The 26,985-nt window shown below is 40.4% G+C and overlaps 1 protein-coding gene and 1 gene segment (V, D, J or C); one reads left to right on the top strand and one right to left on the bottom strand.

Annotated features, from left to right (window-relative positions):
- The window catches only part of STARD3NL (STARD3 N-terminal like), a 77,500-nt gene extending 66,136 nt beyond the window's left edge, over window positions 1-11,364 (top strand). The window contains exon 9 of the mRNA XM_040260868.1: window positions 10,583-11,364. The gene's annotated coding sequence lies outside the window, so the exon portion shown is untranslated. The remainder of the gene's footprint in view (window positions 1-10,582) is intronic.
- Window positions 1,968-26,985, bottom strand: LOC120878203. The segment is given in 8 exon segments: window positions 1,968-2,562; window positions 5,556-5,597; window positions 5,882-5,929; window positions 6,429-6,488; window positions 12,086-12,415; window positions 17,015-17,097; window positions 26,443-26,746; window positions 26,833-26,985. Coding segments are annotated over 8 exon segments (1,086 nt in total).

Here is a 26,985-nt window from a genome sequence, read left to right on the forward strand (position 1 = left end):
GCTAAGTCACTTCAGTCATGTCTGACTCTTTGCTTTCTTATTAGCTGTTTAACTCGTGTGTGTGTGTGTGTGTGTGTGTGTGAGGTAAGTCACTTCAGTCATGTCTGACTCTTTGCAACTCCCGTTGCAAAGACTGTAGCCCATCAGGCTCCTCTGTCCAGGGCTCCTCTGACCAGGGGATTCTTCAGACTCTGTTCTATAGATGAGGAAGCTGAGGCAGAGAGGAGACAAGGAGAGTCTAACTCTGGGAACCCTCCTTATCTCCTCTCTGCCTCAGTTTCCTCATCTATAGAACAGAGATCATTGCATATGTCTTGTGAGAGTTCAATAAGTTAACAGATGCTAAGACTAGAACCAGAAAGCCTTTGCTGTTATTACTTCATTGGGTTATTAATCACTGAATTTGTAAATTGCCATAGAAATCTGAAATGACTTAATTTGAACACCTGATTCTAAATATGGGCAAACTTAGGCAACGTGATGTGGTCAAGGAGACACGATACAGCTGGTTAGAACAGACCAGGAAGTGAAGGTTCTAACTCTTGAGGAGTGTAGTGGACCTCTGGTCCAGTGTTCCTCCCCCTATACCACATGGTAGCTGTGCTATAGTGGGAAAGGACTGGACCAAACTGATGTCTGCCTTCCTCCCACCTCAGAAATGCACCTGGGCACCTAGGAGGCTTCCATGTGGATTCTGAGTACCCTGGGGTCTGCTGATTGTAGGGCAGGAGCTGGGGTGTCAGGATGCTCAGAGCACCATCCACTGTCTTGCTCGGTCTGAGACTCTCAGTCCAGTTCATTATACTCCCGAAAGAGCAGTTACTAACCTAGACACTCACAGAGTCAGGCAGAGTTTCCATAGTGTTGAGAACAGAGGGAGCAACTATGGTGATTCCAGAGAATATACGTAAGGAGAAGGCAGACACACCTGCAAGTCCTTAAGAAAATTCTCACGGGCTCCTTGGAGGAGGCCTTTCGCAAAGAAGCAATGCATGTTTTGTTTTGTTGGGGTTTGTTTTGTTTTTCCCAGTAGCAAATGAGTCAAAGGAAAGCCACAAGATCCTAGGAAACACAGTATGGGCTCTGAGATCTTCGAGACCTGGCTCTAAATAACTATTACTTACAAAAGAGTGACCGCGAGCAGAATACTCAACCTCTCCCATCTGTAAACTATCGACTTTAACTGTACCTTCCTCCAAGGGCTCTTAGACAATTAATGGAATTCCTGGTGAATTGTTAAAACTGAGTCCCTCAAGATGAGTCCAACTTGTCCACAGGGACGTGAGATTACAGGTGATTCTTGGTAGTTCTGTGTACGTGTAGAATCTACCGACTTCCAGTAGAGCTACAGACAGTAGATGCTAATATTGCTGAGGGCTTTCATGGTCCAAGCATCACTAACATACCTACTCCTCATGTTCCAGGAGACAGAACTGTAACTCTGTTACACAGATGTGGAAATGGTGGTACTGAGCGTTCACATCGCTACCTGAGGTCACACAGATACTAATACAGACCCAGGGTTCAAATCCAGGCCCTCGGGGGTCAGAGTATTCATGCTGCACCCTCCACCCAGTGCCCCTCTGGTGCTGGTGCAGTTCTCATGGGGTTAATGTGAGGAGCAGGAGGCAGTGCTTATGAGGCACTACTACAGATCTGCACACACACAAGTGCAAGTCATGCTGGGTGTCAGTCACACTGTTGCCATAGGAACATCTCAAACCAATGAGTCTGAATCTGGTGACTTTGAAAGAGAAGGAACCGGGCACCTTCTTTTGGCTGTGGGTCCCCTTGGAGCCAGTGCCCCAAAGAGAGCACCATGACCACCGTCCCAGGGAAAGACCTAGAAATGTGGTGTTGGCCATTATTATAAGCAGAACTGAATTTGATATCACTGTTGTCCTGCTGTTTCTCACCTTGATTAGATTTCGTGAAATTAAAGTACACAGACAAAAAGGGACTTTTGATTTCTTTTTAAAAATTTATTGTGCTTATTGTGAAAATCAAAGTACAGGATTCAAGTAGCAAAGCCAGCATCTCCAGGGTGTGTGACAGGGAAGATCAGAGCCGTGGTCTCAGTGGAGGTGCTCAAGGAGGAAACAGGGAGCTGCCCACTGTGTGTGCTCGGGGGGCATGAGGACTTGGGGGTGCAGAGGAGCTGATGAGGTTGTGGGGACAGTGGGGGGGGAGGCGCCCCTGGACTAGCCCTGGGCCGTGCCTTTGAGTAATGGCAGAATTCCTTGTTACAGAGGAAAACCGTCTGCCCAGTGGTTTGAAAAACCCTTACACAATGATAGAAAATTACACACAACATCTGAAATAACCCAAACCCAGAAAGCAAGCCTGGCTAGGTCTTCAGTAGAGAGTTTCTGAGACAATAGATGAAGAAGGGAAATTGGCCCCTTTGCCGTCCCCTGTGTCACGAGCTCTTCCCATCACAGCAGACGCCTGTTCTCCTAAAAACACAGCAGGAGGTGGTGACAAAGTAGACGGCGCTCTTGAGGAGGAGGAGGAGGTAGGTGTAGTAAGCAGAGCTGTACGTCAACTGCAGCTGCACGGCATCTAGGAGGAGTCGTGTGATTATTACCCATTCCTTCAAAAGGATAGGACACACTTCCTAACACTGTGTGTGTGTGTTAGTCACTCAGTCGTGTCCGACTCTTTGCACCCCCATGGACTGTAGTCTACCAGGCTCCTCTGTCCACGGGGATTCTCCAGGCAAGAGTACTGGAGTGGGGTTGCCATGCCCTCCTCCAGGGGATCTTCCCAACCCAGGGATCAAACCCAGATCTCCCGCATTGCAGGCAGATTCTTCACCATCTCAGTCACAAGGGAAGCCCAATAAGAGGTGTGGTCACAATTATTTACTTCTGATCATCTACTTTAGCATGACACCCCTGTAACACCAAACCCCACGGTAAACATTTATCATCACAACCACCACCACCAGGATGGCTCAGAATTCAGCTCACAATTCAAGTCAACAACCTCAGCTAAATTCACTAGAACCTTCCAAAATATTAAAAGTAAGGTTATATTTTTATTGGAGTCCAGTAGGGAAAATCATTTGTGAGAAATTGCTTTCAGCATTTTCTTCACCCTTGCCATATGTCTAAAAAATAACGAGTAATATTCATTAACCACTAGCCAAATGCTAAACACTTTTCTGAGAGCTTCACAAGCAAATTTTTAATCTTGTTTAATTTTTACGATAACCTATAAGATTATTTTCAACCCCTATTTTACAAATAAACTGAGGACAGAGAGGAGTAATTTGCCTGACGTCTCACATTTAGAAAGTACCAGGAACCACATTTCAATCCCAGCAACGTGATTTTAATGAGCACATTCTTAGCTGTCATGTAGTTCTGTATCTCCACATTCAGTGCATACCCCAGACCTTTCATATTTGGCATAAATATCAAGGGGAATCTCTGGCTTGGAAGGATCTGATGGATTACACCTTGTGCATCAGTGAGATTACGATCAGGTTATGATCTGTGAAATTTGGTGGCGCCTACAGTGGGTGGGGCAGGGTGTAGTAAAGTGAACATTGTGCAAAATGGAAGAAAGTGGTTAGCCCAATTCTCAGAAAGTTTAGGCGCTCATGCCTTAGTCACCTGTCTGTCCTGAATGTCTCTCATCATGGCTGTGATGCTATAGGCTAATTGAGCTTACTCTCCTTTGAAGTTTTACAAAAAATATATGATGTCAAGGAATAATTAACAATAGTGATGATGGATCTGACTTGGCTAAATGAACCACAAGGCTGAAGTCTGTTGCTGAGGAAATTTCTCTCTTTATAGAGTCAGAACTCCAGAATCACTAGTACATAGTGTGTGTCAGATCAGGTGTTAGCTGAGTTTCAGGCCCCCTGACACATTGGGAATGAAGAAGGGATCAGCAGGACTGGAGCCAGTGCTTCTAAATTCACTAAGAACCTTCATGTAGGGAGAAGGGGCCACCAACTAGTACTGATCCTGTGCCAGCTAAATGGATACCCTATGGAGACGTTCCACACAGGTGACCTTGTCTCTGTAATAACTGAAAGTGTTAGTTGCTCAGTCATGTCTGACTCTTTGCGACCCCATGGACTGTAGCCCACCAGGCTCCTCTGTCCATGGAATTTCCCAGGCAAGAATACTGGAGTGGGTTGCCATGCCCTTCTCTAGTGGATCTTCCCAACCCAGAGATCAAACCCGGGTCTCCCGCATTGCAGTCAGATTCTTTACTGTCTGAGCCACCAGGGAATCATTCCCCTTCGATTACTGAGTTAGGTGTAATTGTTCCCTATTGGCAGGTGAGGATTCTGTTGTTTAGCAGTATAAGTAATGCACCCACGTTAATGCAGCCAAAGAACTCCAGTCTGTGATAGTTGGAAGCTCAGGCACTTACACCCCTGGCCACATGTCCATTGTGTCAAGGCCTTGGTTTCTGGATTTCTTACTCTATATCAATGTCTTAGAGGAGGGATTCAATGTCCTAGGTTGAAATTCCAGATCTAGCTGTGAGACTTGGTACAAGGGACTTAATTAATTTTAGCTCATTGCCCTCATCTGTAAAATGGGGGGAAATTAATATGTTTTTTCCAGTGGTCATGTATGGATGTGAGAGTTGGACTATAAAGAAAGCTGAGCCCTGAAGAATTGATGCTTTTGAACTGTGGTGTTGGAGAAGACTCTTGAGAGTCCCTTGGACTGCAAGGAAATCCAACCAGTCCATCCTAAAGGAGATCAGTCCTGAGTGTTCATTGGAAGGACTGATGTTGAAGCTGAAACTCCAATACTTTGGCCACCTGATGCGAAGAGCTGACTCATTGGAAAAGACCCTGATGCTGGGAAAGATTGAAGGCAGGAGGAGAAGGGAATGACAGAGGATGAGATGTTTGGATAGCATCACTGACTCAATGGACATGGGTTTGGGTGGACTCCGGAGTTGGTGATGGACAGGGAGGCCTGCCATGCTGTGGTTCATGGGGTCGCAAAGAGTCAGACATGACTGAGTGACTGAACTGAACTGAACTGAATATATACCCTCTTAGGAGCTTTATGAAAATCATACTTAAAATACATGAGCGACGTAGTATAAGGCTGTCTGTAAGAATATGAAACTCTCTATAAGCATCAGTTTATGTTATTAGGTACTAGCAACAACCAAAGACTCAACATACATAAAAGCAACTTGGTATCATTTTTGCATAGTCACTATAATCAAAAGATACACAATTGAGTGAAACCCCTTGTTAAATAATTCAGAACCTATCACTGCATCCTCTAATTGAGAGTCATCTCACACCAAAACCAGTATTTATTGTGTTAAGATGACTCTTACAGAATGTTGGATTTACTTAAAATATGTGTAACCTAAAATATATAGACAGTGTAACAGTCTATATAATAGACTTACTTAAGATTTCCTTATAGACCGTAGAACAGTCTATTTTGCAATATCCAGACTTTCTGATTTTCTACCTTAAACCAAGTTCAAAAGTTTAATTTATCTAGAGGGAAAAAGTGCTATAACATGATCTAAAGGCAAATACAGACAAAACTTACTGTTTTCATCTTTCAGACATGCTTTTGTAGAATTGGTGACTTCTAGAAGAGAAAATAGTAGTCAATTGTTCATACTTACTATTTGATACATGATATATATGTGTATGTATGTTTGTGTGTATGTATATATGTACACAATACACGCACACATATATAAAATCTGCAAATAGAGACAGGAGAGATACTGATCAAATGTATGAATCTTAAAGTTTCAGAAATAATTGGTCTTTCCTACCATAAACCAGGAAAGTTCAAAAGGTAATTTCATCAGGAGGAAAGGAAAATGCTATAGGATGACATGAAGGCAAATATATACAAAAACTTACCACTTTCACCTCTTGGACAAGCTTTTGTAAAATCAGTATCAGTGACTTCTAGCAGACATGAGAGCAAATATTAATCAATTGTCCATGCCCATTATGACAGTGTGTGTATGTATGTATATATGTGTGTAATATATAAAATCTGCTGATAGACAAGTCAGTCGGTTCTTAAAACTATGAAAACTTTTAGCATCACCATTCCAGATATTTGTTCTTTTCTACTTTAAGCCAGAGAAGTTCAAAAGAAGTTAATTAATCAGAAGGGAAAAAAATACTAAAGCTTGACATAAAGGTGCATGCAAGCCTCCTAAGACGCTTCAGTCATGTCCGACTCTTTGAGACCCTATAGACTGTAGCCCTCCAGGCTTTTCCATCCATGGGATTCTCCAAGAAAAAATACTGGAGTGGATTGCCATGCCCTCCTCCAGGGGATCTTCCTGACCCAGGGGTCGAACCCATGTCTCCTGTGGCTCCTGCATTGCAGGCAGAGTCTTTACCACTGAGCCACCAGGGAAGCCCAACATAAAAGCAAACGTACACAAAAACTTACCACTTTCATCTTTCAAACAATCATCTGGAGGCTCAGTAGTAGCGACAGCTGGGCTGAAAACTACAATAAATGAGAAGGTATTGTCAATTATTCATGTTCATTATTTGACAGTGTGCATGTGTGTCTATATGTGTATGTGTAACATATATATAGGTATGTATGCATGTAGCATATATATATTATATATATATAACCTCCTGACAGATTAAAATATGAGCTCTACAAATCCAGAAATAGTCCATCTGATACTATGTAATTCAGTAGGTCTAATTCATATATTGTTTTCTACACATGACAATGTCTGTCCAAAATACAATTTCAAGAAATATTTGCAGAAAGGCAAACAGAAAAAGTGGCTGCTCTACATCTTCAGCGTCCACTGCTGACATGACAGGGTGTTCCCAAGATGAACACATCCAATCCTAGAATCCGCAACAGAATCCCACGTTCAAGGGAGTCTGGCTCAGGTAAATTTCCCTTCTAAGCAAAGGAAAGCAGTCACGCCTTTTCAAATCACACATGTTCCCAGTATCCCTGACTCATCCACATGATTTCTGCATTTGTGGTGTTTGTGGACCTAATGAAAACAATATTAATAAGGCTAATAGCTAGTGAGCAACTATAACTAGCTTAACTACTTAACATGTGTTACCTTCTTTAATCTTCCAATGACACTGGAGTGAGGTGTATTTTGGAGGATTCCATGTTACAAAAGAAGAAATAAGAATCAGAGGGAAAGTGACTGGCAGAGAGTTGTACCAATGGTACCAGTGATGGCAGAGCCAGCATTCAAAGGATCATTGTGAGAGATTAAATGAGACAGGGCTTGTGTAAAGTACTTTGTAAAATAAGCCACAGAAAGAAAGTAACCAATGAACAACAGAATTCTACTACTATAGACACTAAAAGCATTCTTCTTTTCCAGATATCTTAATTATTCTTATCAGTGACCTCGTTTATTATAGGAGGTCAACATTTCAGTGCAATTCCAGGGATAGAAAATCCAGATACAAAAAAAATCAGCCAAATTGCATTTATAGTTTTCTGACTAGATAAAACTTGAAGTAAGAGTTGTACTTATCTACAATGTTAAAAGGTGAACATACAAAGATAAATATTTTTAGAAAGACGATGGATCCAGGAAAACAGAGTCACAGTGGTTGTTTGGCTTATTCCTTTTCTTCTGGATATGTTCTTATCCATACAGATTTGGTTCTGGTATGCCATTTTATGCCCTCATCGAGATCAATTTTCACTATAAAAAATGAATGTGAGGTGTAAAGGCTTTGCAGTAAATGCCAAGAGTGAAAATATTAATATAATCATCCTCAAGAACTGACCTTAAGTGTCTTAAAACTCTCTGGGACTTCCTTGATGGTACAGTGGATGGGAATCCATCTGCCAATCCAAGGGACATGGTTTCAATCTCTGGTCTGAAAGATTCCACATGCCACAAGGCAACTAAGCCCATGCCCCGCAACTACTTAGCTCATGCTCCACAGCACGAGAAGCCATTGCAATGAGAAATCCAAGTACCTCAAAGAGTAGTCCCCACTGACCACAACCAGAGAAAGCCTGCACATAGTAATGAAGACCAGGACAACCAAAAGAAATTTTTTAACTTTATTTCTTTTGCTTGCAGTGACTATATTCATTAAAGATGAACAAACCTCTTATTACTATGAATTGATCAAGGTGAAAAAATGAAAAATTTTAGCATAAACTGCAGTGTATACTAAGACCTGTTTCTCAGTCAAGATTGGTCAAAAACTTGGACCTGATAGTTTTCTATCTCTTCAAAAATCACTTCATGATTTGTGCTTCCAAGTGGATATGATAGAATTCCAGCTGAGCCATTTCAAATCCTAAAAGATGATGCTGTGAAAGTGCTGCATTCAATATGTCAGAAAATTTGGAAAACTCAGCAGTGGACACAGAACTGGAAAAGATCAGTTTTCACTCCAGTCCCAAAGAAGGGCAATGCCAAAGAATGTTCAAACTACCGCACAATTGCAATAATTTCACATGCTGGCAGGGTCATGCTCAAAATCCTCCAAGCTAGGCTTCAACAGCACATGAACCAAGAAATTCCAGATGTTCAAACTGGATTTAGAAAAGGCATAGGAACCAGAGATCAAATTGCCAACATACATTGGATCATAGGAAAAGCTAGAGGATTTCAGAAAAACATCTACTTCTATGCTAAAGCCTTTGTGTGGATCATAACACACTGTGGAAATTTCTTAAAGAGATGGGAATAGCAGACCACCTTACCTGCTTCCTGAGAAACTTGTATGCAGATCAAGAAGCAACAGTTAGAACTGAATATGAAACAACAGATTGGTTCCAAGTTGGGAAAGCAGTACATCAAGGCTGTATATTGTCACCCTGCTTATTTAACTTAGAGGCAGAGTATATCATGTGAAATGCCAGATTAGATGAAGCACAAGCTGGAATCAAGATTGTTGGGAGAAATACCAATAACCTCAGATATGCAGATAATACCACCCTTATGGCAGAAAGTGAAGAGGAACTAAAGAACCTCTTGATGAAGCTAAAAGAGGAGAGTGAAAAAGCTGGCTTAAAACTTAAAATTTAAAAAAAAAAGATCACAGTATCTGGTCCCATCACTTCATGGTATATAGATGGGGAAAAAATGGAAACAGTGAAAGACTTCATTTTCTTGGGCTCCAAAATTACTGTGGATGGTGACTTCAGCCATGAAATTAAAAGACGCTTGCTCCTTGGAAGAAAAGCTATGACAAAACTAGATAGTGTATTAAAAAGCAGAGATACTACTTTGCCAGCGAAGGTCCATGTAGTCAAACCTAGGTATTTCCTGTAGTCATGTATGGATGTGAGAGTTGGACTAAAAGGAAGGCTGAGCACCAAAAAATTGATGCTTTCAAAATGTGGTGTTGCAGAAGACTCATGAGAGTCCCTTGGACTGCAATGAGATCCAACCAGTCAATCTTAAAGGAAATCAACCCTGAATATTCACTGGAAGGACTGATGCTGAAGCTGAAGCTCCAGTACTTTGGCCACCTGATGGGAAGAGCCGTGTCATTGGAAAAGACCCTGATTCTGGAAAAGATAGAAGGTAGGACAAAAAGGGGACAAGAGGATGAGATGGTTGGATGGCATCACCAACTCAATAAACATGAGTTTGAGCAAGCTCCAGGAGATGGTGATGGACAGGGAAGACTAGCATGCTGCAGTCCATGGGGGTCGCTAAGAGTCAGACACAACTGAGAAACTGAACGACAGCACGCTATTCTTGAAAGTGAAAGTGTTAGTCTCTCAGTCGAGTCCGACTTTCTGCATCCCCATAGACTGTAGCCCACCAGGCTCCTCTGTCCATGGGATTCTCCAGGCAAGAATATTGGAGTGGGTTGTCATTCTTTTCTCCAAAGTATCTTCCCAACCCAGGAATAGAATCCAATTCTCCTGCATTGCAGGGAGATTCTTTACCATCTGAACCACCAAGGAAGCCCATATAATATTCTTAACTTTTATCAAAAACTAGAAACTTCCCAAAAATAGCATTAGAAATTTACTAAAGAGTGGTTCCATCCCTGGGTCAGGAAGATCCTCTGGAGAAGGAAATGGCAACCCACGCCAGTATTCTTGCCTGGAGAATCCCATGGGTGGAGGAGCCTGGTGGGCTACAGTCCATGGGGTCACAAAGAGTCGGACACGACTGAGCGACTTCACTCACTCACTTCACTCAAAGAGTGACATTTACAGAAATGCCCTCTTTAGCTATATGGGCATGAAATCCATGGAAAACATTTATTTCAGAAATCAAGTGCCAAGTATCACACGTGATAAAAGGGAACTTGTCTCCTTTATGATAATTATCACCATGAAATTTACTACCCTTTTTATTTTTCCTTAATCACAGAAAAATTAAAACCTGATAGGACAGTCAGAGCCGTGATTATATTAAACTGCACTTAAAAACTTTGTTTATTATGTATTTCTTAGAGTAGAATGAGTGGAAGGAGAGATTTAGGGCAGTTTCTGTAATCTTAGTTTTGATTAGCTTAAGGAAAGAATATAAATAATACAGTAGATGCATGAATAAATACACTCATTTATGTTTTAGAATGCAATTTTTTTGCTGACTTTATTTCATTTGCTCTTCATTGCAGTCCCAGGACAAAGCCAAGGCAAATGTTCCAGCTTGATTTGATCATTGGACAAACTAAGAATCAGAGAAGATAAAGACTTACTTCAGAAATTCAAACTGGTGCACAGCAAACATCTGTGGACAGTTTTATGTGTTTGGTTTCCACTGCTTGAAAAGGCTTCTTAGCCACAGAGAAAAGCACAAACCGATTCCTCTGATGTGCACTCTGTGGCCTTTGGTCTGTTAGGTGAATTACTCAGAACGTTAAGTCCCGAGTCCAGTGAGTTAGAGGACCACTGTCTAGGTCAAGATAGACCCAGCACTTTGCCCCCACTGCGTGGACACGTCCAGCATCTGCTCACAGGGGCTGCTTTTGGGACATCATGCCTGGATCACGAGTGATCCTGAGTCATCCAGAAAAGTGTATATTCTCTTGACTGTAGGGCATCCTCCCTAGGACAATAATTCACCCAAGTGTGTCCATCCACACATCCCTCCAGACCTAGCATGTGCTAGGGCTACAATAAAAGTATCTTGAAAGACCTTTCCTAATGGCAAGAAATACATTCATTATGTACAGTGGGAATAAGTTTGCACACTTTAGTCTCACACATCTTAATTACAAATTTTAACTTCAAGGTAGTAAATAAAGTACAAATTTTAACTAAGACCATAATAAAACTGCAGCAGTAAATTATTCTCTTCAGTTGGTCAAAAAGTTCTTTCAAGTTTTTTCCATAACATCTTATGAAAAACCCAAATAAACTTTTTAGCCAACTCAATACTTTTTGTTGAACTGCAATCTGGTTTCTTCATAACAACATCATTGTGTCGTTTAATAACCCACTGTTTCTGGCTTATACTTTGAGTAAAAGCAAGATAAAGGTGAGAATGACTTTGCTTGGTGAGTAGAGCATTCCTGAAAGATATATAAATGTTCTTATTTCCTGATCAACCAAGACAATCAAAAGTGGAATTTCTTTTTGCAAATTTGTTGTGCACTAAGTTGCTAGACGCTTTCATATATTTTCTTTCATTTAATCCACACAAAGACCCTAAAATCATCATTGTGACTGTAACATTTTGGAAGATGAAACTGAGGCTGAGAAAGCTTAAAAATATTTTTTCTTTTTTGTTTTAATGTTCTCATGACTCTACTATTTTAATTCTGGTGGAAATTTCAGGACATTTATGCTACCATTAAACATAACAACATCTTAGAAAGATGTGTTTATTTGACTTGACAGAAAAGTTGGGGTATTGTCTTTGAAACACTGTGTTCTGGGAGGTTATTGTTGTTTAGTTGCTAAGTTGTGTCTGACTCTTCTTTTGTGACCTAGGCTCCTCTGTCTGGAATTTCCAAGGCAAAAATACTGGAGTGGGTTTGTGTTTCCTAATCCAGGGTATCTTGCCAACCCAGGGCTCAAACCCATGTCTCCTGCATTGGCAGGTGGATTCTTTACCACTGAGCCCCTAGGGAAGCCCAAGGGAGGTTATATTTATATTTATGTTTAGATTCACATACCTTCATTCACTGCAGGAAAAAGAATCTCTTGATCTTTTCCTCTTGCATTTTTCTCAAGCCTGACAATACACATGTGCTCTTTCTTCATGGAGTCTTCTGTCACGGTCAGCCAGCTGAACTTCATGTATGTGTTATTGGTCTTCATGGTATTTCCCTGCTGGGATGGCAGAACTCTGTTGCCATTCTTCTCTTTCCAAGAAACCTTAATAACGTCAGGGAAAAAATTTTCCAGGAGACAAAGATATGTTGCAGCCTGTTGATGGTTGACCTCATTAATTGAAGGAAGAAAAATTGTGGGTTTGGGGACGATATCTGTAGGAAGATTTTTATCTGTGGAGAGAGAGAGAAAAGAATTTAAAATAGTTATTAGAGAAACACGGAGAACCATGGAATAAACTAGCATGTAATAAAAGGAAGAAAACATGTCACTGAACTAGTGCTCACCATGGATTCCATTCACAGTAGATTGTAAGGGACTTAAACTATCCTTATTTTCAATAGGAAGAGACGTTCAAGAGGTTATGTAACTTGCCCAAAGTCGCAGCTAGCGACTAGTAGAACCTGGATCACACATTGGCCTTTGTTCTTTTTCCACATGGTAAGATGGGGTATGAGTTTTATCTCCTTCCAAAATTCATGAACACATTTATTTTTTAACATCTCTTTTGTTCTATCATAGTGGAGCCTATTTTAAAGTGGATGGATGGGCCTCCCTAATGACTCAGTGGTAAAGAATCCTCCCGCCAGTGTAGGAGACACACATTCGATCCCTGATCCGGAAGATCCCACATGCCTCGAGCACCTAAGCCCCTGCACCACCACTATTGAGCCTGTGCTCTAGAGCCCTGAAGACATGACTGCTCAGCCCTTGTGCTGCAACCATGCCCTAGAGCCCGAGCTTCAAACAAGGGAAGCCACTGCGATGAGAAGCCCACACTTCAGTGAAGAGTAGCCCCACTCTGAAAAGACAAAAGCCCATGTTACAGCAAAGAAGAAGCAGCAAGGACAAAAATTTAAAAAATAAATTATATTTTAAAAATGAAGCGTTTGGGTGTGTGGTGGGAATGAGAACGGGGGAGAAGTCCGGGTAACTCTGATAGTTTCTCTAGAGGTGAGAATCTTTGACTTTTTTCTTTTTTCAAACTTTTTATTTTATATTTGAGTATAGCTAATTAACAATGCTGTGTTAGTTTCAAATGTACAACAAAGTGATTCAGTTAGACGTATACATGTATCTCTTCTTTTTCAAATTCTTTCCCCAATTAGATTGTTACAGAATATTGAGCAAAGTTTCCTACCCTGTGCTATATACAGTGGGTCCTTGCTGGTTATCCATTTTAAATATAGCAGTGTGTATACGTTAGTCTCAAAGTCCCTAACTGTCCCTCCCTCCACCCTTCCCCCCCGTAACCACAAGTTTGTTCTGTAAGTCTGTGAGTTGGTTTCTGTTTTGTAAATAATTTCAATTGTATCATTTCTTTTTAGATTCTACATATAAGAGATATCGTATGATATTTATCTCTTTCTCTGTCTGAACTACTTCGTTCAGTACGACAATCTCTAGGTCCATCCATGTTGCTGCAAATGGCATTGTTTCATCCTTTCTAATGGATAAGCAATATTCCAGAATACACACATGCACGCGCGCGCACACACACACACACACACACCCCGTATCTTCTTTATCCATTCTTCTGTCATTGGACACTTAGGTTACTTTCAGTTCTTGGATATTGTAAATAGTGCTGCTATGAACATAGAGGTGCTTGTATCTTTCCAGACCATGTTTTTCTCTGGGAATATGCCCAGGAGTGGGATTGCAGGATCATACGGTAGCTCTATTTTTTGTCTCTTAAGGAACATCCCTACTGTTGTGCATAGCCACTGCACCAATTTGCATTCCCACCAACAGTATAGGAAAAGCTCCCTTCTCCCCACTGCTTTCCCTTCCTATCCTGTTTTGTAACTTGTGCTCTCTTTGGCCACATAACTCATCCTCATGTTTTGCAACTCTGTGGAACTCCATTTAACTACCCTGGAATGAACCATATTTATCTTACTTTGTCAACAAAGGTCCATCTAGTCAAGGCTATGGTTTTTCCAGTAGTCATGTATGGATGTGAGAGTTGGACTATAAAGAAAGCTGAGTGCTGAAGAATTGATGCCTTTGAACTGTGGTGTTGGGCAAGACTCTTGAGAGTCCCTTGGGCTGCAAGGAAATCCAACCAGTCCATCCTAAAGGAGATCAGCCCTGGGTGTTCATTGGAAGGACTGATGTTGAAGCTGAAACTCCAATATTTTGGCTACCTGATGCGAAGAGCTGACTCATTTGAAAAGACCCTGATGTTGGGAAAGATTGAAGGCAGGAGGAGAAGGGGACGACAGAAGATGAGATAGATGGTTGGATGGCATCACCAACTCAATGGACATGAGTTTGGGTAAACTCCGGGAGTTGGTGATGGACAGGGACAGGGAAGCCTGGTGTACGGTTAAGAGTCAGACATGACTGAGCGACTGAACTGAACTGATCTTACTTCTCATATAAATAAATGTCAGTAGGAAATTTATTTGTATTTTTAAACAATATACAGTCATTTTTTATAATGGGAATTAGTGTCCCTGTGTAGTTGACAATCTGTGATGTTGAACTTACAGCTTCAAATGTGGATCACCTGCCTGTTTCTGAAGTGATGGGATTCTTCTGGTGGGTTTCTAATTTTATATAACATCTGAACTTCAGACCTGAAAACTTTCAGATTTTTGAGTGGAGGAGTTGATTGTGGGGGACTTGAATTTGGAAACAAAACAGCAATATTTCCAAAACTTCTATTAAAAATGTGTAATTTTCTGACATGTTTTATATAAACCTTATCAAGTAATGCATTTATCAGAATTTTGATTCACTTTAGAGAATGTTTACCAAGGCACATTTTCTTTTGAAATTTCATTTCAAGTTTAAGCATGATTAAGAATGCACAGTATTTTGATTCTGTATCTCCCCCAGTATTAGATCTACCCTATAAGTTTGATGAACTTCTTTAGAGTTCCATGGTTTACTGTGTTTTCATCTGCTAAATAAAGTATGCTACTGCTAAGTTGCTTCAGTCGTGTCTGACTCTTAGCGACCCCATGGACTGCAGCCTACCAGGCTCTTCCACCCATGGGATTTTCCAGGCAAGAACACTGGAGTGGGTTGGCATGTCCTTCTCCAATGCATGAAAGTGAAAAGTGAGTGAAATTGCTCAGTCGTGTCCGACTCTTAGCGACCCCATGGACTGCAGCCTACCAGGCTCCTCTGCCCGTGGAATTTTCCAGGCAAGAGTACTGGAGTGGGGTGCCACTGCCTTCTCCGAAATATAATTAAAAATTAAATGTATGCTTCCTGAATTTCTTATAGACATGATGTCAACATATATAACAAAAACATAGTTTATAAATGATCCCACTTAAATGCTGGAATGTTTCTTGATTATATATTTATGGTTAAAGTAATGGTTGAAATTATAAATGTTAAAACTCTTTCCAATTTATTTCCAAATGAAACACAGATACTTTACTCATATTCTCTTTGAGCTACTTTAGAGTTGGTTTAATCATTCTGAGGGCAGTTACTTAAGAACAGAAAAATTAAACTTCTCATTTGAAAAGAAAAAGAAAAAAATTTTTAAGAAGTTTTTACTCTGTAGCAAAATTCCTGAGTTTTCTACTAAAGAAGTAAGCAAACAGAGGTCATTTTAAAACTTACGTTGTAAATACAATTAGGTCTTAATGTGTTTAATTTTATACACCTTACTCATGGTGTAAATAGTATCTTATTGATTATAATAGTCAGATACTGTATATTTCTCCCAACACATACTTTGTTTTTATTGCTTAAGAGTACTCTATTTTTCCTTATATTTTATAAATTAATTAGAACTATTTCACATTTAAATAATCAAATTACATTATGACCTTTGCATCTGTATTTAATTGACTTCACACCATGATCATTTAATTTATGAATTAAAATTTTTCTGATAAATATGATCATGAAGCCCAAGTTTATTGGTTAAGGGCCAGTAAATGTTTGTGTTAGAGATGATATCAATTAAGTGAAAGGATTCAGATGTAAAACAAATAGAGCAACAGATATAACAACAAATACATTTTAACTTCATTTTTCTTGACAAATAGAAAGCAGTCTGTTAAAGAGAGACAAATACCTCCCAATTCAATTTTGTGTGTGTGAGTGGACAGTAAGATAACTTTTTGTTTAAGGAGTTAGAAGTACAACTGCATCCTCTGAAGAATTTCTCTTCTGTCAATATTTTGGCTGCAAACAACTCTCCTTCCTGAGTGCAGTTTTCCCTTTGCATTTGAATAGAGTGTGGATACACCTATCCAGCCCCGACAATGTGTTACACAGTGTGTCAGGGACACTACTGACAGTTTCATTGAATTCTCATACGATACCTGCTGGATGCATATGGCTATTCCATTTTGTGGATTCAGAAACTGAGGCCAAAGATAACTGACCAAGTGGTCATAAACAGTAAATGGTAGACCCAGACATCCTGATCTGAGTGACTCCAAAGCCAGGTTCTTTGAAAACACCCCTTTACCATCAGGAAAGGAAATGTGTCAGCTCACAAAACTTACCTATAATAACCAACTTTGGCCTTGAAACAAACACTTTCATGATGATCACATATATTTTACAGGAACCCTTTATATAAGTCCACATGTTCAGAAAGCCAAATCCTACTATATTTGTACACAGTTGTCTACGGTATGCTCTAAGGATTTGTTTTAATATCTTTCCTAAACTCCTACATCTAATCCCCATTCGCATTCCCATTTTCCCAAACATTTTAAACTATTATTCCAATTTGTTTCTTACCTTCCCTTCACTATCTTGACAAAAAATGCCCTTCTTCAGGTACTTACCTTGGACGAAAACTTTTGTTCCTCCACCAAAGATCATGTTGTTTAAATTCCACAGTGATTCAACCTGTGGCAAAAACTTTAGACTAATTTAGCTTCTCTGAGTTCTTTAAATCCTAGTGGAATCATGACAGCCTGGGATACAAGAGACCAAGTTTCTGGTCCTGATTCACTTTGCTCATAACAGGTTCCATGGCTGAGCTAATCAGGTAAATTAAAGCTTTCGGTGTTTGTTTATTTGAAAACATAGTGTAAAAAGCGTGAATCAGTTCGATATCCCTTTTAAAGCTGAAGTGAGACCAACATGAAACAAGATTTGAAAAAGTGATTTTATTAAAAATGCTATGGAAAAGAAAGACCATAATAATTATTATTATCATTATTATTAGTGATTTCTTATTACTAGCTGATTGTGTGCTCCAACATAATATTTTAATATCATGGGACCAGGGCTTGCCCTTACTGATGGGAATTCAGTGTTTTGGGGTTGCAACTGAGTCTATGGCAATTAACTGTGAAGATTCGTTCCTTTGTTTGCTTTCTGCTATGTTCCACATGTCAGGAATTCTTAAAGCCATTGTCATAGGGCACGTGCTTTTCATACACACAACTTAGAGGCAATTGTTTGTCTAGTCTTACCTGCTGTATTTCCAAGGTTAAGCAACTCAAAGGGAACATTAAATGAGTGAAGTCACTCAGTTGTGTCTGACTCTTTGCCACCCCGTGGATGGTAGCCCACCAGGCTCCTCCGTCCATGGGATTCTCCAGGCAAGAATACTAGAGTGGATTGCCATTTCCTTCTCCAGGGGATCTTCCTGACCCAGGGACTGAACCCAGGTCTCCCACATTGCGGGCAGATGCTTTAACCTCTGAGTCACCAGGGAAGCAATAAGGGAACATTGGCTAAAGCCTAATATGTATAGTCAGTATATGGAATTACTTCACTTTTGTTGTCCAAAACAAATGGTTTCCCCCTCCTGCCCAATCAACAGCACAATTGATGTTTTCCAAGCTTTTACTAGAAATTTCAGCCTCAGACTGACTTCTCTCCAGCTCATGTGTAGAATTGAGCTTGTAACTCTTGGTCTTCAAGGCAAGATGATAAGAGAAATGGTAGGATGCCTGGTTCTCAAATCCTATTATGTTCATGTTGGGTTGTGAAAACCTTACCTGCCTGAACCTATCTGCTGAGGGTCACCATCTGTGAATGACATTAAATGTTATGGTATCCGTAGCATTGATGAACTGGTAGTATAAATGGGTTTGATTAAAGACCATTTCTTCCATTTTATAAAGTGGATGTTGAAGACTATATCCCATCTTTATTTCACTTTTCTCTTAACTTCGTGTATTAAAGTCCTTTTCTAATTTTATGTTGTAAAAACAAATCATATTAAAAATTTTGGTGTGCTTATTTTATCAGCTAATAAAAAGTATGTATTCCACCACCTTTTCATTTTTTTCTTCTTTATATTCACTTTTTTAATTGAGCTAGAGCAGACACATAACTCTCCTACCCTTGAGCATTAAAATCTTAACCTGTGCTTTCTGCTAGAAGTCCTTTTTCCTCCTGCTTCCCTGAGTGCCTTTGATCTTATTTCATGCCCTTCCTGTACATGGCATTTTCTATCTTAGGTCTTCACAAATAAATTTTGGAAACACGCAATTTAAATACACAGAAGCACTGTTTTCACACACGAGTAATAATACAAATTATAACCTATTACAAATTAAGAAGTCAATTAAATAATCCATTTAAAAGATCAAGCTACAGAGGAGTAAATGTTCAGAATATAAAAACTTAGCCTTCATTTTTCTCACCTTATGTAATGGTCCAGACTCTGTCCTTTGGAATAAACGAGTCTCGACTGAATCACAGTATTTGCCACAGTAACTTGTTATGTGACTTTAAGCAAGTACCTGAACTTCTCTAAACCTCAGTTATCTTATCTGTGGAATGGGAAGACGAGGATTCCTTTTGAGGAAAAGATAAGGCATTGAAACTACGTATCATGATGTCTGCTAAGTCTCTTCAGTCGTGTGCGGCTCTGTGTGACCCCATAGACGGCAGCCCACCAGGCTCCCCGTCCCTGGGATTCTCCAGGCAAGAACACTGGAGTGGGTTGCCATTTCCTTCTCCAATGCATGAAATAATGACGTCTAGCCCTCAGTAAATAGTAGCTGATATTATTATTATTCTCTTTAGTGGGACGATTTGGGATCATTTTATCAAAATCTTTGGACAGATAAAATATATGAATTTTATAAGCAATACTTACTGTGGCAAATATTACATCATTTGAGAAAGAAACAAGTTCATCAATGCAAGATCTGTTGTTTCTCTGGTAGCCACAGGCCATAGAATATGAGCCCAATCAAACCAGCATCTAGAATGCTTTTCCACTAGACTATAAGCAGTTTGAGTGTTGGGATTTGTTCTGTCTGTGTCTTGTTCACACTTCTGTCTCCAGCATCCACATAGAAACTGTCCTCAAAAAATGTTTGCTGAGAGAATGAGCAAGTGAGGATGTCCAACTATGCAGACTCTTTTCATGGACTTTGGAGCTGAGATGGCTTGAGCTCACAAATTCCATTACACTGGTCCATTTCCAAGCAATGCAGCAAGAATTGTCATGACATAAATTCTGACTGCTCTCAGCTTCCCTCTATGAAACTAGAGTATTAAGAAGTGGGATTTGCAAATGTTATATAGTCACTTATTATAAGAAATTGTGTTTACACTGCTGTTAGCTCTTAGGTGAAAATCAGTAATACAGGTTTTAAGGTTATTGGGGAAAAACTATAGAGAATAGAAAATTTAAAATGTTTCTCACTTAATAAACAATTTATAAGAAAAGAATTTTTTTTGTAAATTCCTTTACAAAAAAACTTTACTGACATAAACTTTGCCAACAACTTTACTGACATAATGACATATTATGGTAATGGTGTAAGTATATTGAAACATAAATGAAACAATGAAACAGATATGGTCCTTAAAATATTTTAATATCTAGCCTGAGTCTATTGTGCATGTGTGTGTGTTTGTGTGTGTATTCTAAAAGATGAATTTCAGTGGCTTACAAGCAGGAAGTAGTTTTGTTTCCATGTACATCCATATACAGTGACCACTAGCTGCAAAATAGCTCTTTGCATGCTGAGGGCAAGTATGTGGCAGTCAGATAAGGGGGGTTGTAAGTTTTATTTTTATTCTTTCTGAAAAGCAGCTATCAGTCTTTCATGATAAGGTAAAAATAGAAAAAAAGTTACTTACCACAGGGAGCTACTATGAGCTTAGTTCCTTCTCCAAACATCTTCTTCCAACCTGAGCTGTCATACTGGTTCAGGCTCCTACAATGATCTCAGCCTTCTACCTTCATGAAGTGACTAGCAGTTTAACAACTTTGGGCTGGCAATTTGACCTTCTGGGTTCTTTTGGAAATCCTTGATAATGGGTTTTATGGCATCTGATATTTTATAAGTTTTCCTCAGATCAGTGGGCCCAAATATCTGTTTTCCATGGTGGACTACGGAGAAGGCCATGGCACCCCACTCCAGTACTCTTGCCTGGAAAATTCCATGGACAGAGGAGCCTGGTGGGCTGCAGTCCATGAGGTAGGTAGGAGTCGGACACGACTGATCCACTTAGCTTTCACTTTTCACTTCCATGCTTTGGAGAAGGAAATGGCAACCCACTCCAGTGTTCTTGCCTGGAGAATCCCAAGGACGGTGGAGCCTGGTAGCCTGCTGTCTATGGGGTTGCACAGAGTCAGACACGACTGAAGCGACTTAGCAGCAGCAGCATGGTGGACTAATCATTGACAATACTGATTAACAATGAAAAGGATAAAAGCAGGAAAAGAAGAGTTTGACACTAGTAGGTTAACTACCTGTTCTGCTTTCCCATATTTCCAGGAAGAGTATTCAAAGAATTAAGAATTTTTAAAACAATTTCCAGGTGTTCATCTGTGTTGAAACCGCTTGGAGTTCACATCAAAGGAAAAGCTCTTCCGTTCTCACAAACACCAGGGCTGCTCAGTTAGTGATTTGGGGATATATTTCTGAAAGGAGGAAACTCTTCAGTAACTGAAAATGCAAATTTGCCAATTCAAGTGTACTTGAGCAATGTGGACAAAGTTCTCCATTCATAGAGTAACGTAATTCTGTTTTGGGGGGAGGGAGAGTATTGTTGACTTACAATGTTGTTAGTTTCTAAAATGAAAACCAATAATACATATTTTGCAAATTATTGGAGAAAGGAGGAGGATATTTTTTTTATCTTAAACAATAGAGAAAAGAAAATTCAGAAAAGTGTTTGGCACTTAATAGACCATTTACAACAAAGTGATTCAATTATACATATATACTGCAAGGATATCCAACCAGTCCAGTCTAAAGGAGATCAGTTCTGGGTGTTCTTTGGAAGGACTGACACTAAAGCTGAAACTCCAATACTTTGGCCACCTCATGCGAAGAGTTGACTCATTGGAAAAGACTCTGATGCTGGGAGGGATTTGGGGGCAGGAGGTGAAGGGGACGACAGAGGATGAGATGGCTGGATGGCATCACCTACTCGATGGACATGAGTTTGGGTGAACTCCGGGAGTTGGTGATAGACAGGGAGGCCTGGCATGCTGCAATTCGTGGGGTCGCAAAGAGTCGGCCACGACTGAGCAATTGAACTGAACTGACTGATGTATATATATACATATTCTTTTCCAATATGTTTATTACAGGATATTAAATATAGTTCCCTGTGTTATACAGTAGGACCTTTTTGTTTATGTATTTTATATATAATAGTTTGTATCTGCTAATCCCAAACTCCTAATCTATCCCTTTCCCACCCTTTTCCCTTTTGGTAGCTATAAGCTTGTTTTCTGTGTCTGTGAGTCTGTTTCTGTTTTGTAAATAAGGTCATCTGTGTCATATTTTAGATTCCACATGTAAGTGATATCACACGGTGTTTGTGTTACCCTGTCTGACTTCATTTAGCATATCATCTCTAGGCCCATCCATGTCACTGCGAATGGTGTTATTTAATTCTTTTTTAGGGCTGAGTAGTATTCCATTGTGTATATATACCACCTCTTCTTTATCCACTCATCTGTCAGTGGACATTAGGTAGGTTCCATGTCTTGGCTATTGTAAATAATTGGTGCTATGAAATTTGAGTGCATGCATCTTTTTGAATTATAGTTTTGTCCAGATATATGCCTAGGAATGAGATTGCTGGATCATACGGCAACTCTATTTTTAGTTTTTTAAGGAACCTCCATAATGTTCTCCACGGTGGCTGCAGCCATTTACATTCCCATCAACAGTGTAAGAGGGTTCCTTTTCTTCACCATCTCTCCAGCATTTGTTATTTGTAGACTTTTTAATGATACATTCTGACCAGTGTGAGGTGAATCTTCATTGTTTTAATTTGCACTTCTGTAATAATTAGTGACAGGCAACATGATTCTTTACCACAATAATTAGAAATGAGAACACAAGTTCTGTGATGACTTATTATCTTTCATAGGATCAAAGAAGAAATTTGTAGAATACTATTTTCCTTGAAATTATAGATTCTTTATTTAAACCAAAATTTGAGAGCTAAGGCCAGTTCTCTTATGATGAAAGAAGAAATGTCTTCCAGACTGTTCTGTAATCGTAAGCCACTCAATTGGATAAAGAGAAAAAGAAATTGTCAGAAGCAACAAATGCTCCTCTGAGCACAGATAAGCTGTCCATTTGCCAGGACAGAGACATGACTGACCCTGATTTCCCCATGTCCACTCCAGACCCACCCTGTCATTGTTAAATCCCTTACTGCATCAAGCATAGTGCCTTCCCTATGGAGATAAATCTATATGATCGATATTATTGGTACAAAAGAAAAATGTTAAAATAAACTGTAATTCTTTAATATAGTGTTTACACTATATTTTCAAAAACAGTTACACTCATTAGCTCCTTTTATGTAAATGATGGTATTTTGAACCAAGAAACAAGTCTCCACAGAGATGAGGATGTAACATAAGGATGGATGATCAGGTAAAAAACGATAGAGCTGGAATGCAAACATTTCTGTAATACCAAGTGCCCACAGTGTGCTTCAGAAGGGAATACGGAATCATTCAATACTGCTTTCCATTGTTTTTAAAACAATTTTTAGTGCCTTTTGGAATATAGTTGATTAACAATGTTCTGTCAGTTTCAAGTGTACAACAAAGTGATTTTAATTCTAATTTTGCCTATTACCTGCTTGATTTATTTGCTATCTAACACTCCGTGTTCTAACTCTGAAAATGTAGTAAGAACACCTATGTCTCACATCATTATAAGGAAGATGCGTAGCACAATCCAGACATAGCACAGGAGTTCAGTGGATCCATGACCTGTATCTCTTTCTCTGCTCCTTCTGTTTTTGGAAAGAGGCCGGTCACAGAGATACCACCGAGGGGACCTGATGTGGACTGGGGTACACCCTTTGCATCCCCTTAATTCCTTGACTTGAATGATATCATTGGTATCTCCTGACAGAAGAATTCTCTGGCATAGGGTGCTAGAGATTTCAGCCTTGCCTCCCAGTATGTACTCTGTGATGGAGCTTCACGGTCAAGGCTGTGGGGCAGCCACGCCCGTCTAACATGAGCAAGGAAGGAGCTGACTGTAAGTGTCCTATTTTTCCTGTGCCAAAGAGGGACGGAAAATTAATGTCAGAAAAGTTCGATTCAAAAGTTAATAACTATATACCAATAAAGTTTTTGAAAAATTAGTAAAAATCTATTACTCTTCTACTCTATCACACTGCCCTCGAGGAACATGACCCGGGGCGTCAGCACAATACACAGCCACGCCTTTGCCATCTGACATCCCCCACTTTGAGAGAGACAGAAGACTAGCTGAAATGCAGACAGACTAGCTGAAATGCTTCCCAAAGTAAGTGACAGTCTTGGGGCCATTTCTTTCATCCTGGCAGTGATTACCCTGAAAATGAGATGACCCAAGAAAGATATACGCTAGGTTTCTAGATATGTCTCAGTAGGATTTTCATGCAGAAAAGAGCTCTATCACTGTGGAGGTTGCAACTGACATTAAGTGGTATAATTCCAAGAGAGAGACATTTTGGAACGGTTATATTCTGTTTTAGACCTGAGAAAACTGGTGCCTAAAAGCGTGAAGATCTTGCTCAAGGTCACAGAGCTCATAAGGGAAAAGCCAGAGTCAGTGAGGGGTGAGAATAGGGTTCACGCCATAGTCGAGGTTCACAGCAGAGGCTCTGGGCTGTCTCTTCCCGGGGACTGTGGACCGTGTACTAATAGCTCTGTAAGGACATGGGTGACGAGCTGGTTCTTCTTGTTGGCCACATTGTCACCAGTTCAAAAAATTCACTCTCTGTGGAGTCAGGCATTGGTGTGGCTGCAAGAATAGGAAAGAGTTGTATTAGGAAGATGGGGAAGATGAAGTAAACAAACATGAAACAGAGCTAGAGTAAGTTTCTGTCCCCTTTACCTCCACCTTTTCTAACACACACAGGGGGATCTTAGCTTTGAATTAGGCCTTCAGTGAAGGGTTGGGCTCTTTCAGAAGGAAAGCATATATGAATTATACATTTCTTACCGCAAAATCAGAGCTCAGGGAGGTAGACAATGAGTTTAGGAATCTTTTATTAATTGTTTTACCATTGCTATTAGGCTGTACATAAACTTTGAAATTCCACTTGAAAAGGGTCTAAATTCAGCTTAAACTTCAAAAACATTTTATTTCTCTCCCTTATACAGCATCAAGGGCTTTCCTGTTTTGGGGTTGAAGAATCAGTGACACAGGCTTTCTTTTTTTTTCTTCTTCTTCTTCTTTTCATAAGAAGTTAGTGAATATAGTGATAAGTGATTTGTGTGATTTTGCTATAAATGCAGAGATCAGAGGCATATACTTTTAGCTGTTCAACCTCCTCATTTTATAGAAGAGAGCAGAGTAGCCAGAGATTCACTCAAAATTCCATATGTGGTGACATTCAAGGAGACATGTATAACAGGATATTGAATATAGCTCCCTGTGCTATACAATAGGATGTTTTTGCCAATCCATTCTATATATAATAGTTTGCATCTGCTAATCCCAAGCTCCAGTCCTTCCTTCCCCCACCCTCCTTCCCCTTGGCAACCACACATCTGTTCTCTGTGCCCCTGAGTCTGTTTCTGTTTCATAGATGGGTTCATTTGTGCCATATTTCAGATTCCACATATATGTGATATAAAAGGGTATTTCTCTATCTGTTTTTAACTTACTTCACTTAGTATGATAATCTCTGGTTGTATTCATGTTGCTGCAAATGGCATTATTTTATTCGTTTTTATGACTGAGTAGTATTCCGTTGTGTACATGCACCACATCTTCTTTATTCATTTATTCGCTGATGGAAGTTTAGGTTGTTTGCATGTTTGGGCTACTGTGAACTATACTTCAATGAAAATAAATTAAATTTTAAAAACAACAACAACAAAGAGAAGTGTAAAGCAGAGAACCTGATGTCTCATTCAGGGTTAACTGCTTCACCATGAGGATTTTTATCAACTCAAACCCATGAGTGCCAGGCATGCCGATAGATGAGGACACTGAGACAGTGCCAATATTGTTTCCTGGGCTACTAACTGCTGTCTCTTCCCCCACAAAATGGCAACAATGGGTGAACAACTTAGAGACTGGAATCAGGCATACACTTCCAGGCTCAGCTTTCAAATATTTTGTGGCAGATCTAGACAGTCCTTCACCCATTGAAACCATTTATGTGACATTTTATCTGTGCATCCTTCATGGGAAATGGTTGGATTTTTATATTTTCAGTCAATACCAGAGCTGTCCGTTAGAAATAAATGTGAGTCACCAATTCAAGCCATAGATGAAAATGTTTTGGCTTCTGCATTAAAAAAAGGACACTTAAAATGAATGTTAGGACTATTTTTACTTAGTCCAAGATATCCAAAATATTTCAACAGTAAGTCAATATAAAAATAATTAAGGAGATAGTCCGCTTTTTTTTTTCTGTGACTATCTTCAATATATAGCTTGTGTTGTAGACATACAGCCCATCTCAGCTTGGACTCTTGAACTAAATACACTTCAAGGGCTCAATAGCTGGATGTGTTTAGTAGCTGGTGGATTGAGCAGCCCAGATTTTCCTCCAAATGCTCCAAACAAGCTGAACTGGATGATCTTTGGAAAAGTCCCTGCCACCTGCACAGCTTTTTACCCGGGTCAGCTTCAGCTCCCATCAGATTTTATCTGCAGAAGCCCTAGAGTAGGGAGAGTCAGGATACTGAGAGATCACCCCAAGGCAGCCTAAGGGACCCGGAGGCGGGGGCAGTTGCCAGGTCTGGGCGAGCAGTGGGTCTCGGTGCTTTTTGTGCAGATCCCGGGGCTGCGCACACTGCTGTGCCGACTCCCAGGCAGCACAGTAGTACAGTCCCTCATCGCTCTTGGCCAGCTTCCTCAACGACATGGTGCAGCTCTTGCCATCCCCGCCGCGGGCTGCGCTGACTTTATCACCTCCTAGGACCGAATCCCACTGCACTTCCCGCTTGGACAAGGCTAGATAGAGAAGCCTCTCAGGGGCCTGGCCCTCCAGCTGGCGGAACCAGTGGACGTAATCCACAGACCTACTGACCTGGCAGGGCATAGTCATAGCTCCACCCGCGGACCCCACCATCACGGGCCGCTGTGACAGCCTGATCTCCTGCTGGATACCTGCAAGGGAGGAGATGAGAGCAGGTTGAGTCTGCAGCCTCCGGGTGCATCCCGCTCGGCCCACCGGGGAAGCCGCGGGGACTCACCTGGAACCACGAGGGCCCAGAGGAGGGCCAGGCGGCCCAGCACGCCTCTGCCTTCTGCCCCAAGGGAAGAGCCCATGGTGGTGGGGCTCAAGTAGCCCTGAGGCTCCACACCTGGGTGTGTGATGGAGGTCAGGTCAGGGTCTGAGTGGTGCT

This window comes from Oryx dammah, unplaced genomic scaffold (genome assembly GCF_014754425.2).
Source record: "Oryx dammah isolate SB20612 unplaced genomic scaffold, SCBI_Odam_1.1 HiC_scaffold_18, whole genome shotgun sequence".
Taxonomy (NCBI): domain Eukaryota; kingdom Metazoa; phylum Chordata; class Mammalia; order Artiodactyla; family Bovidae; genus Oryx; species Oryx dammah.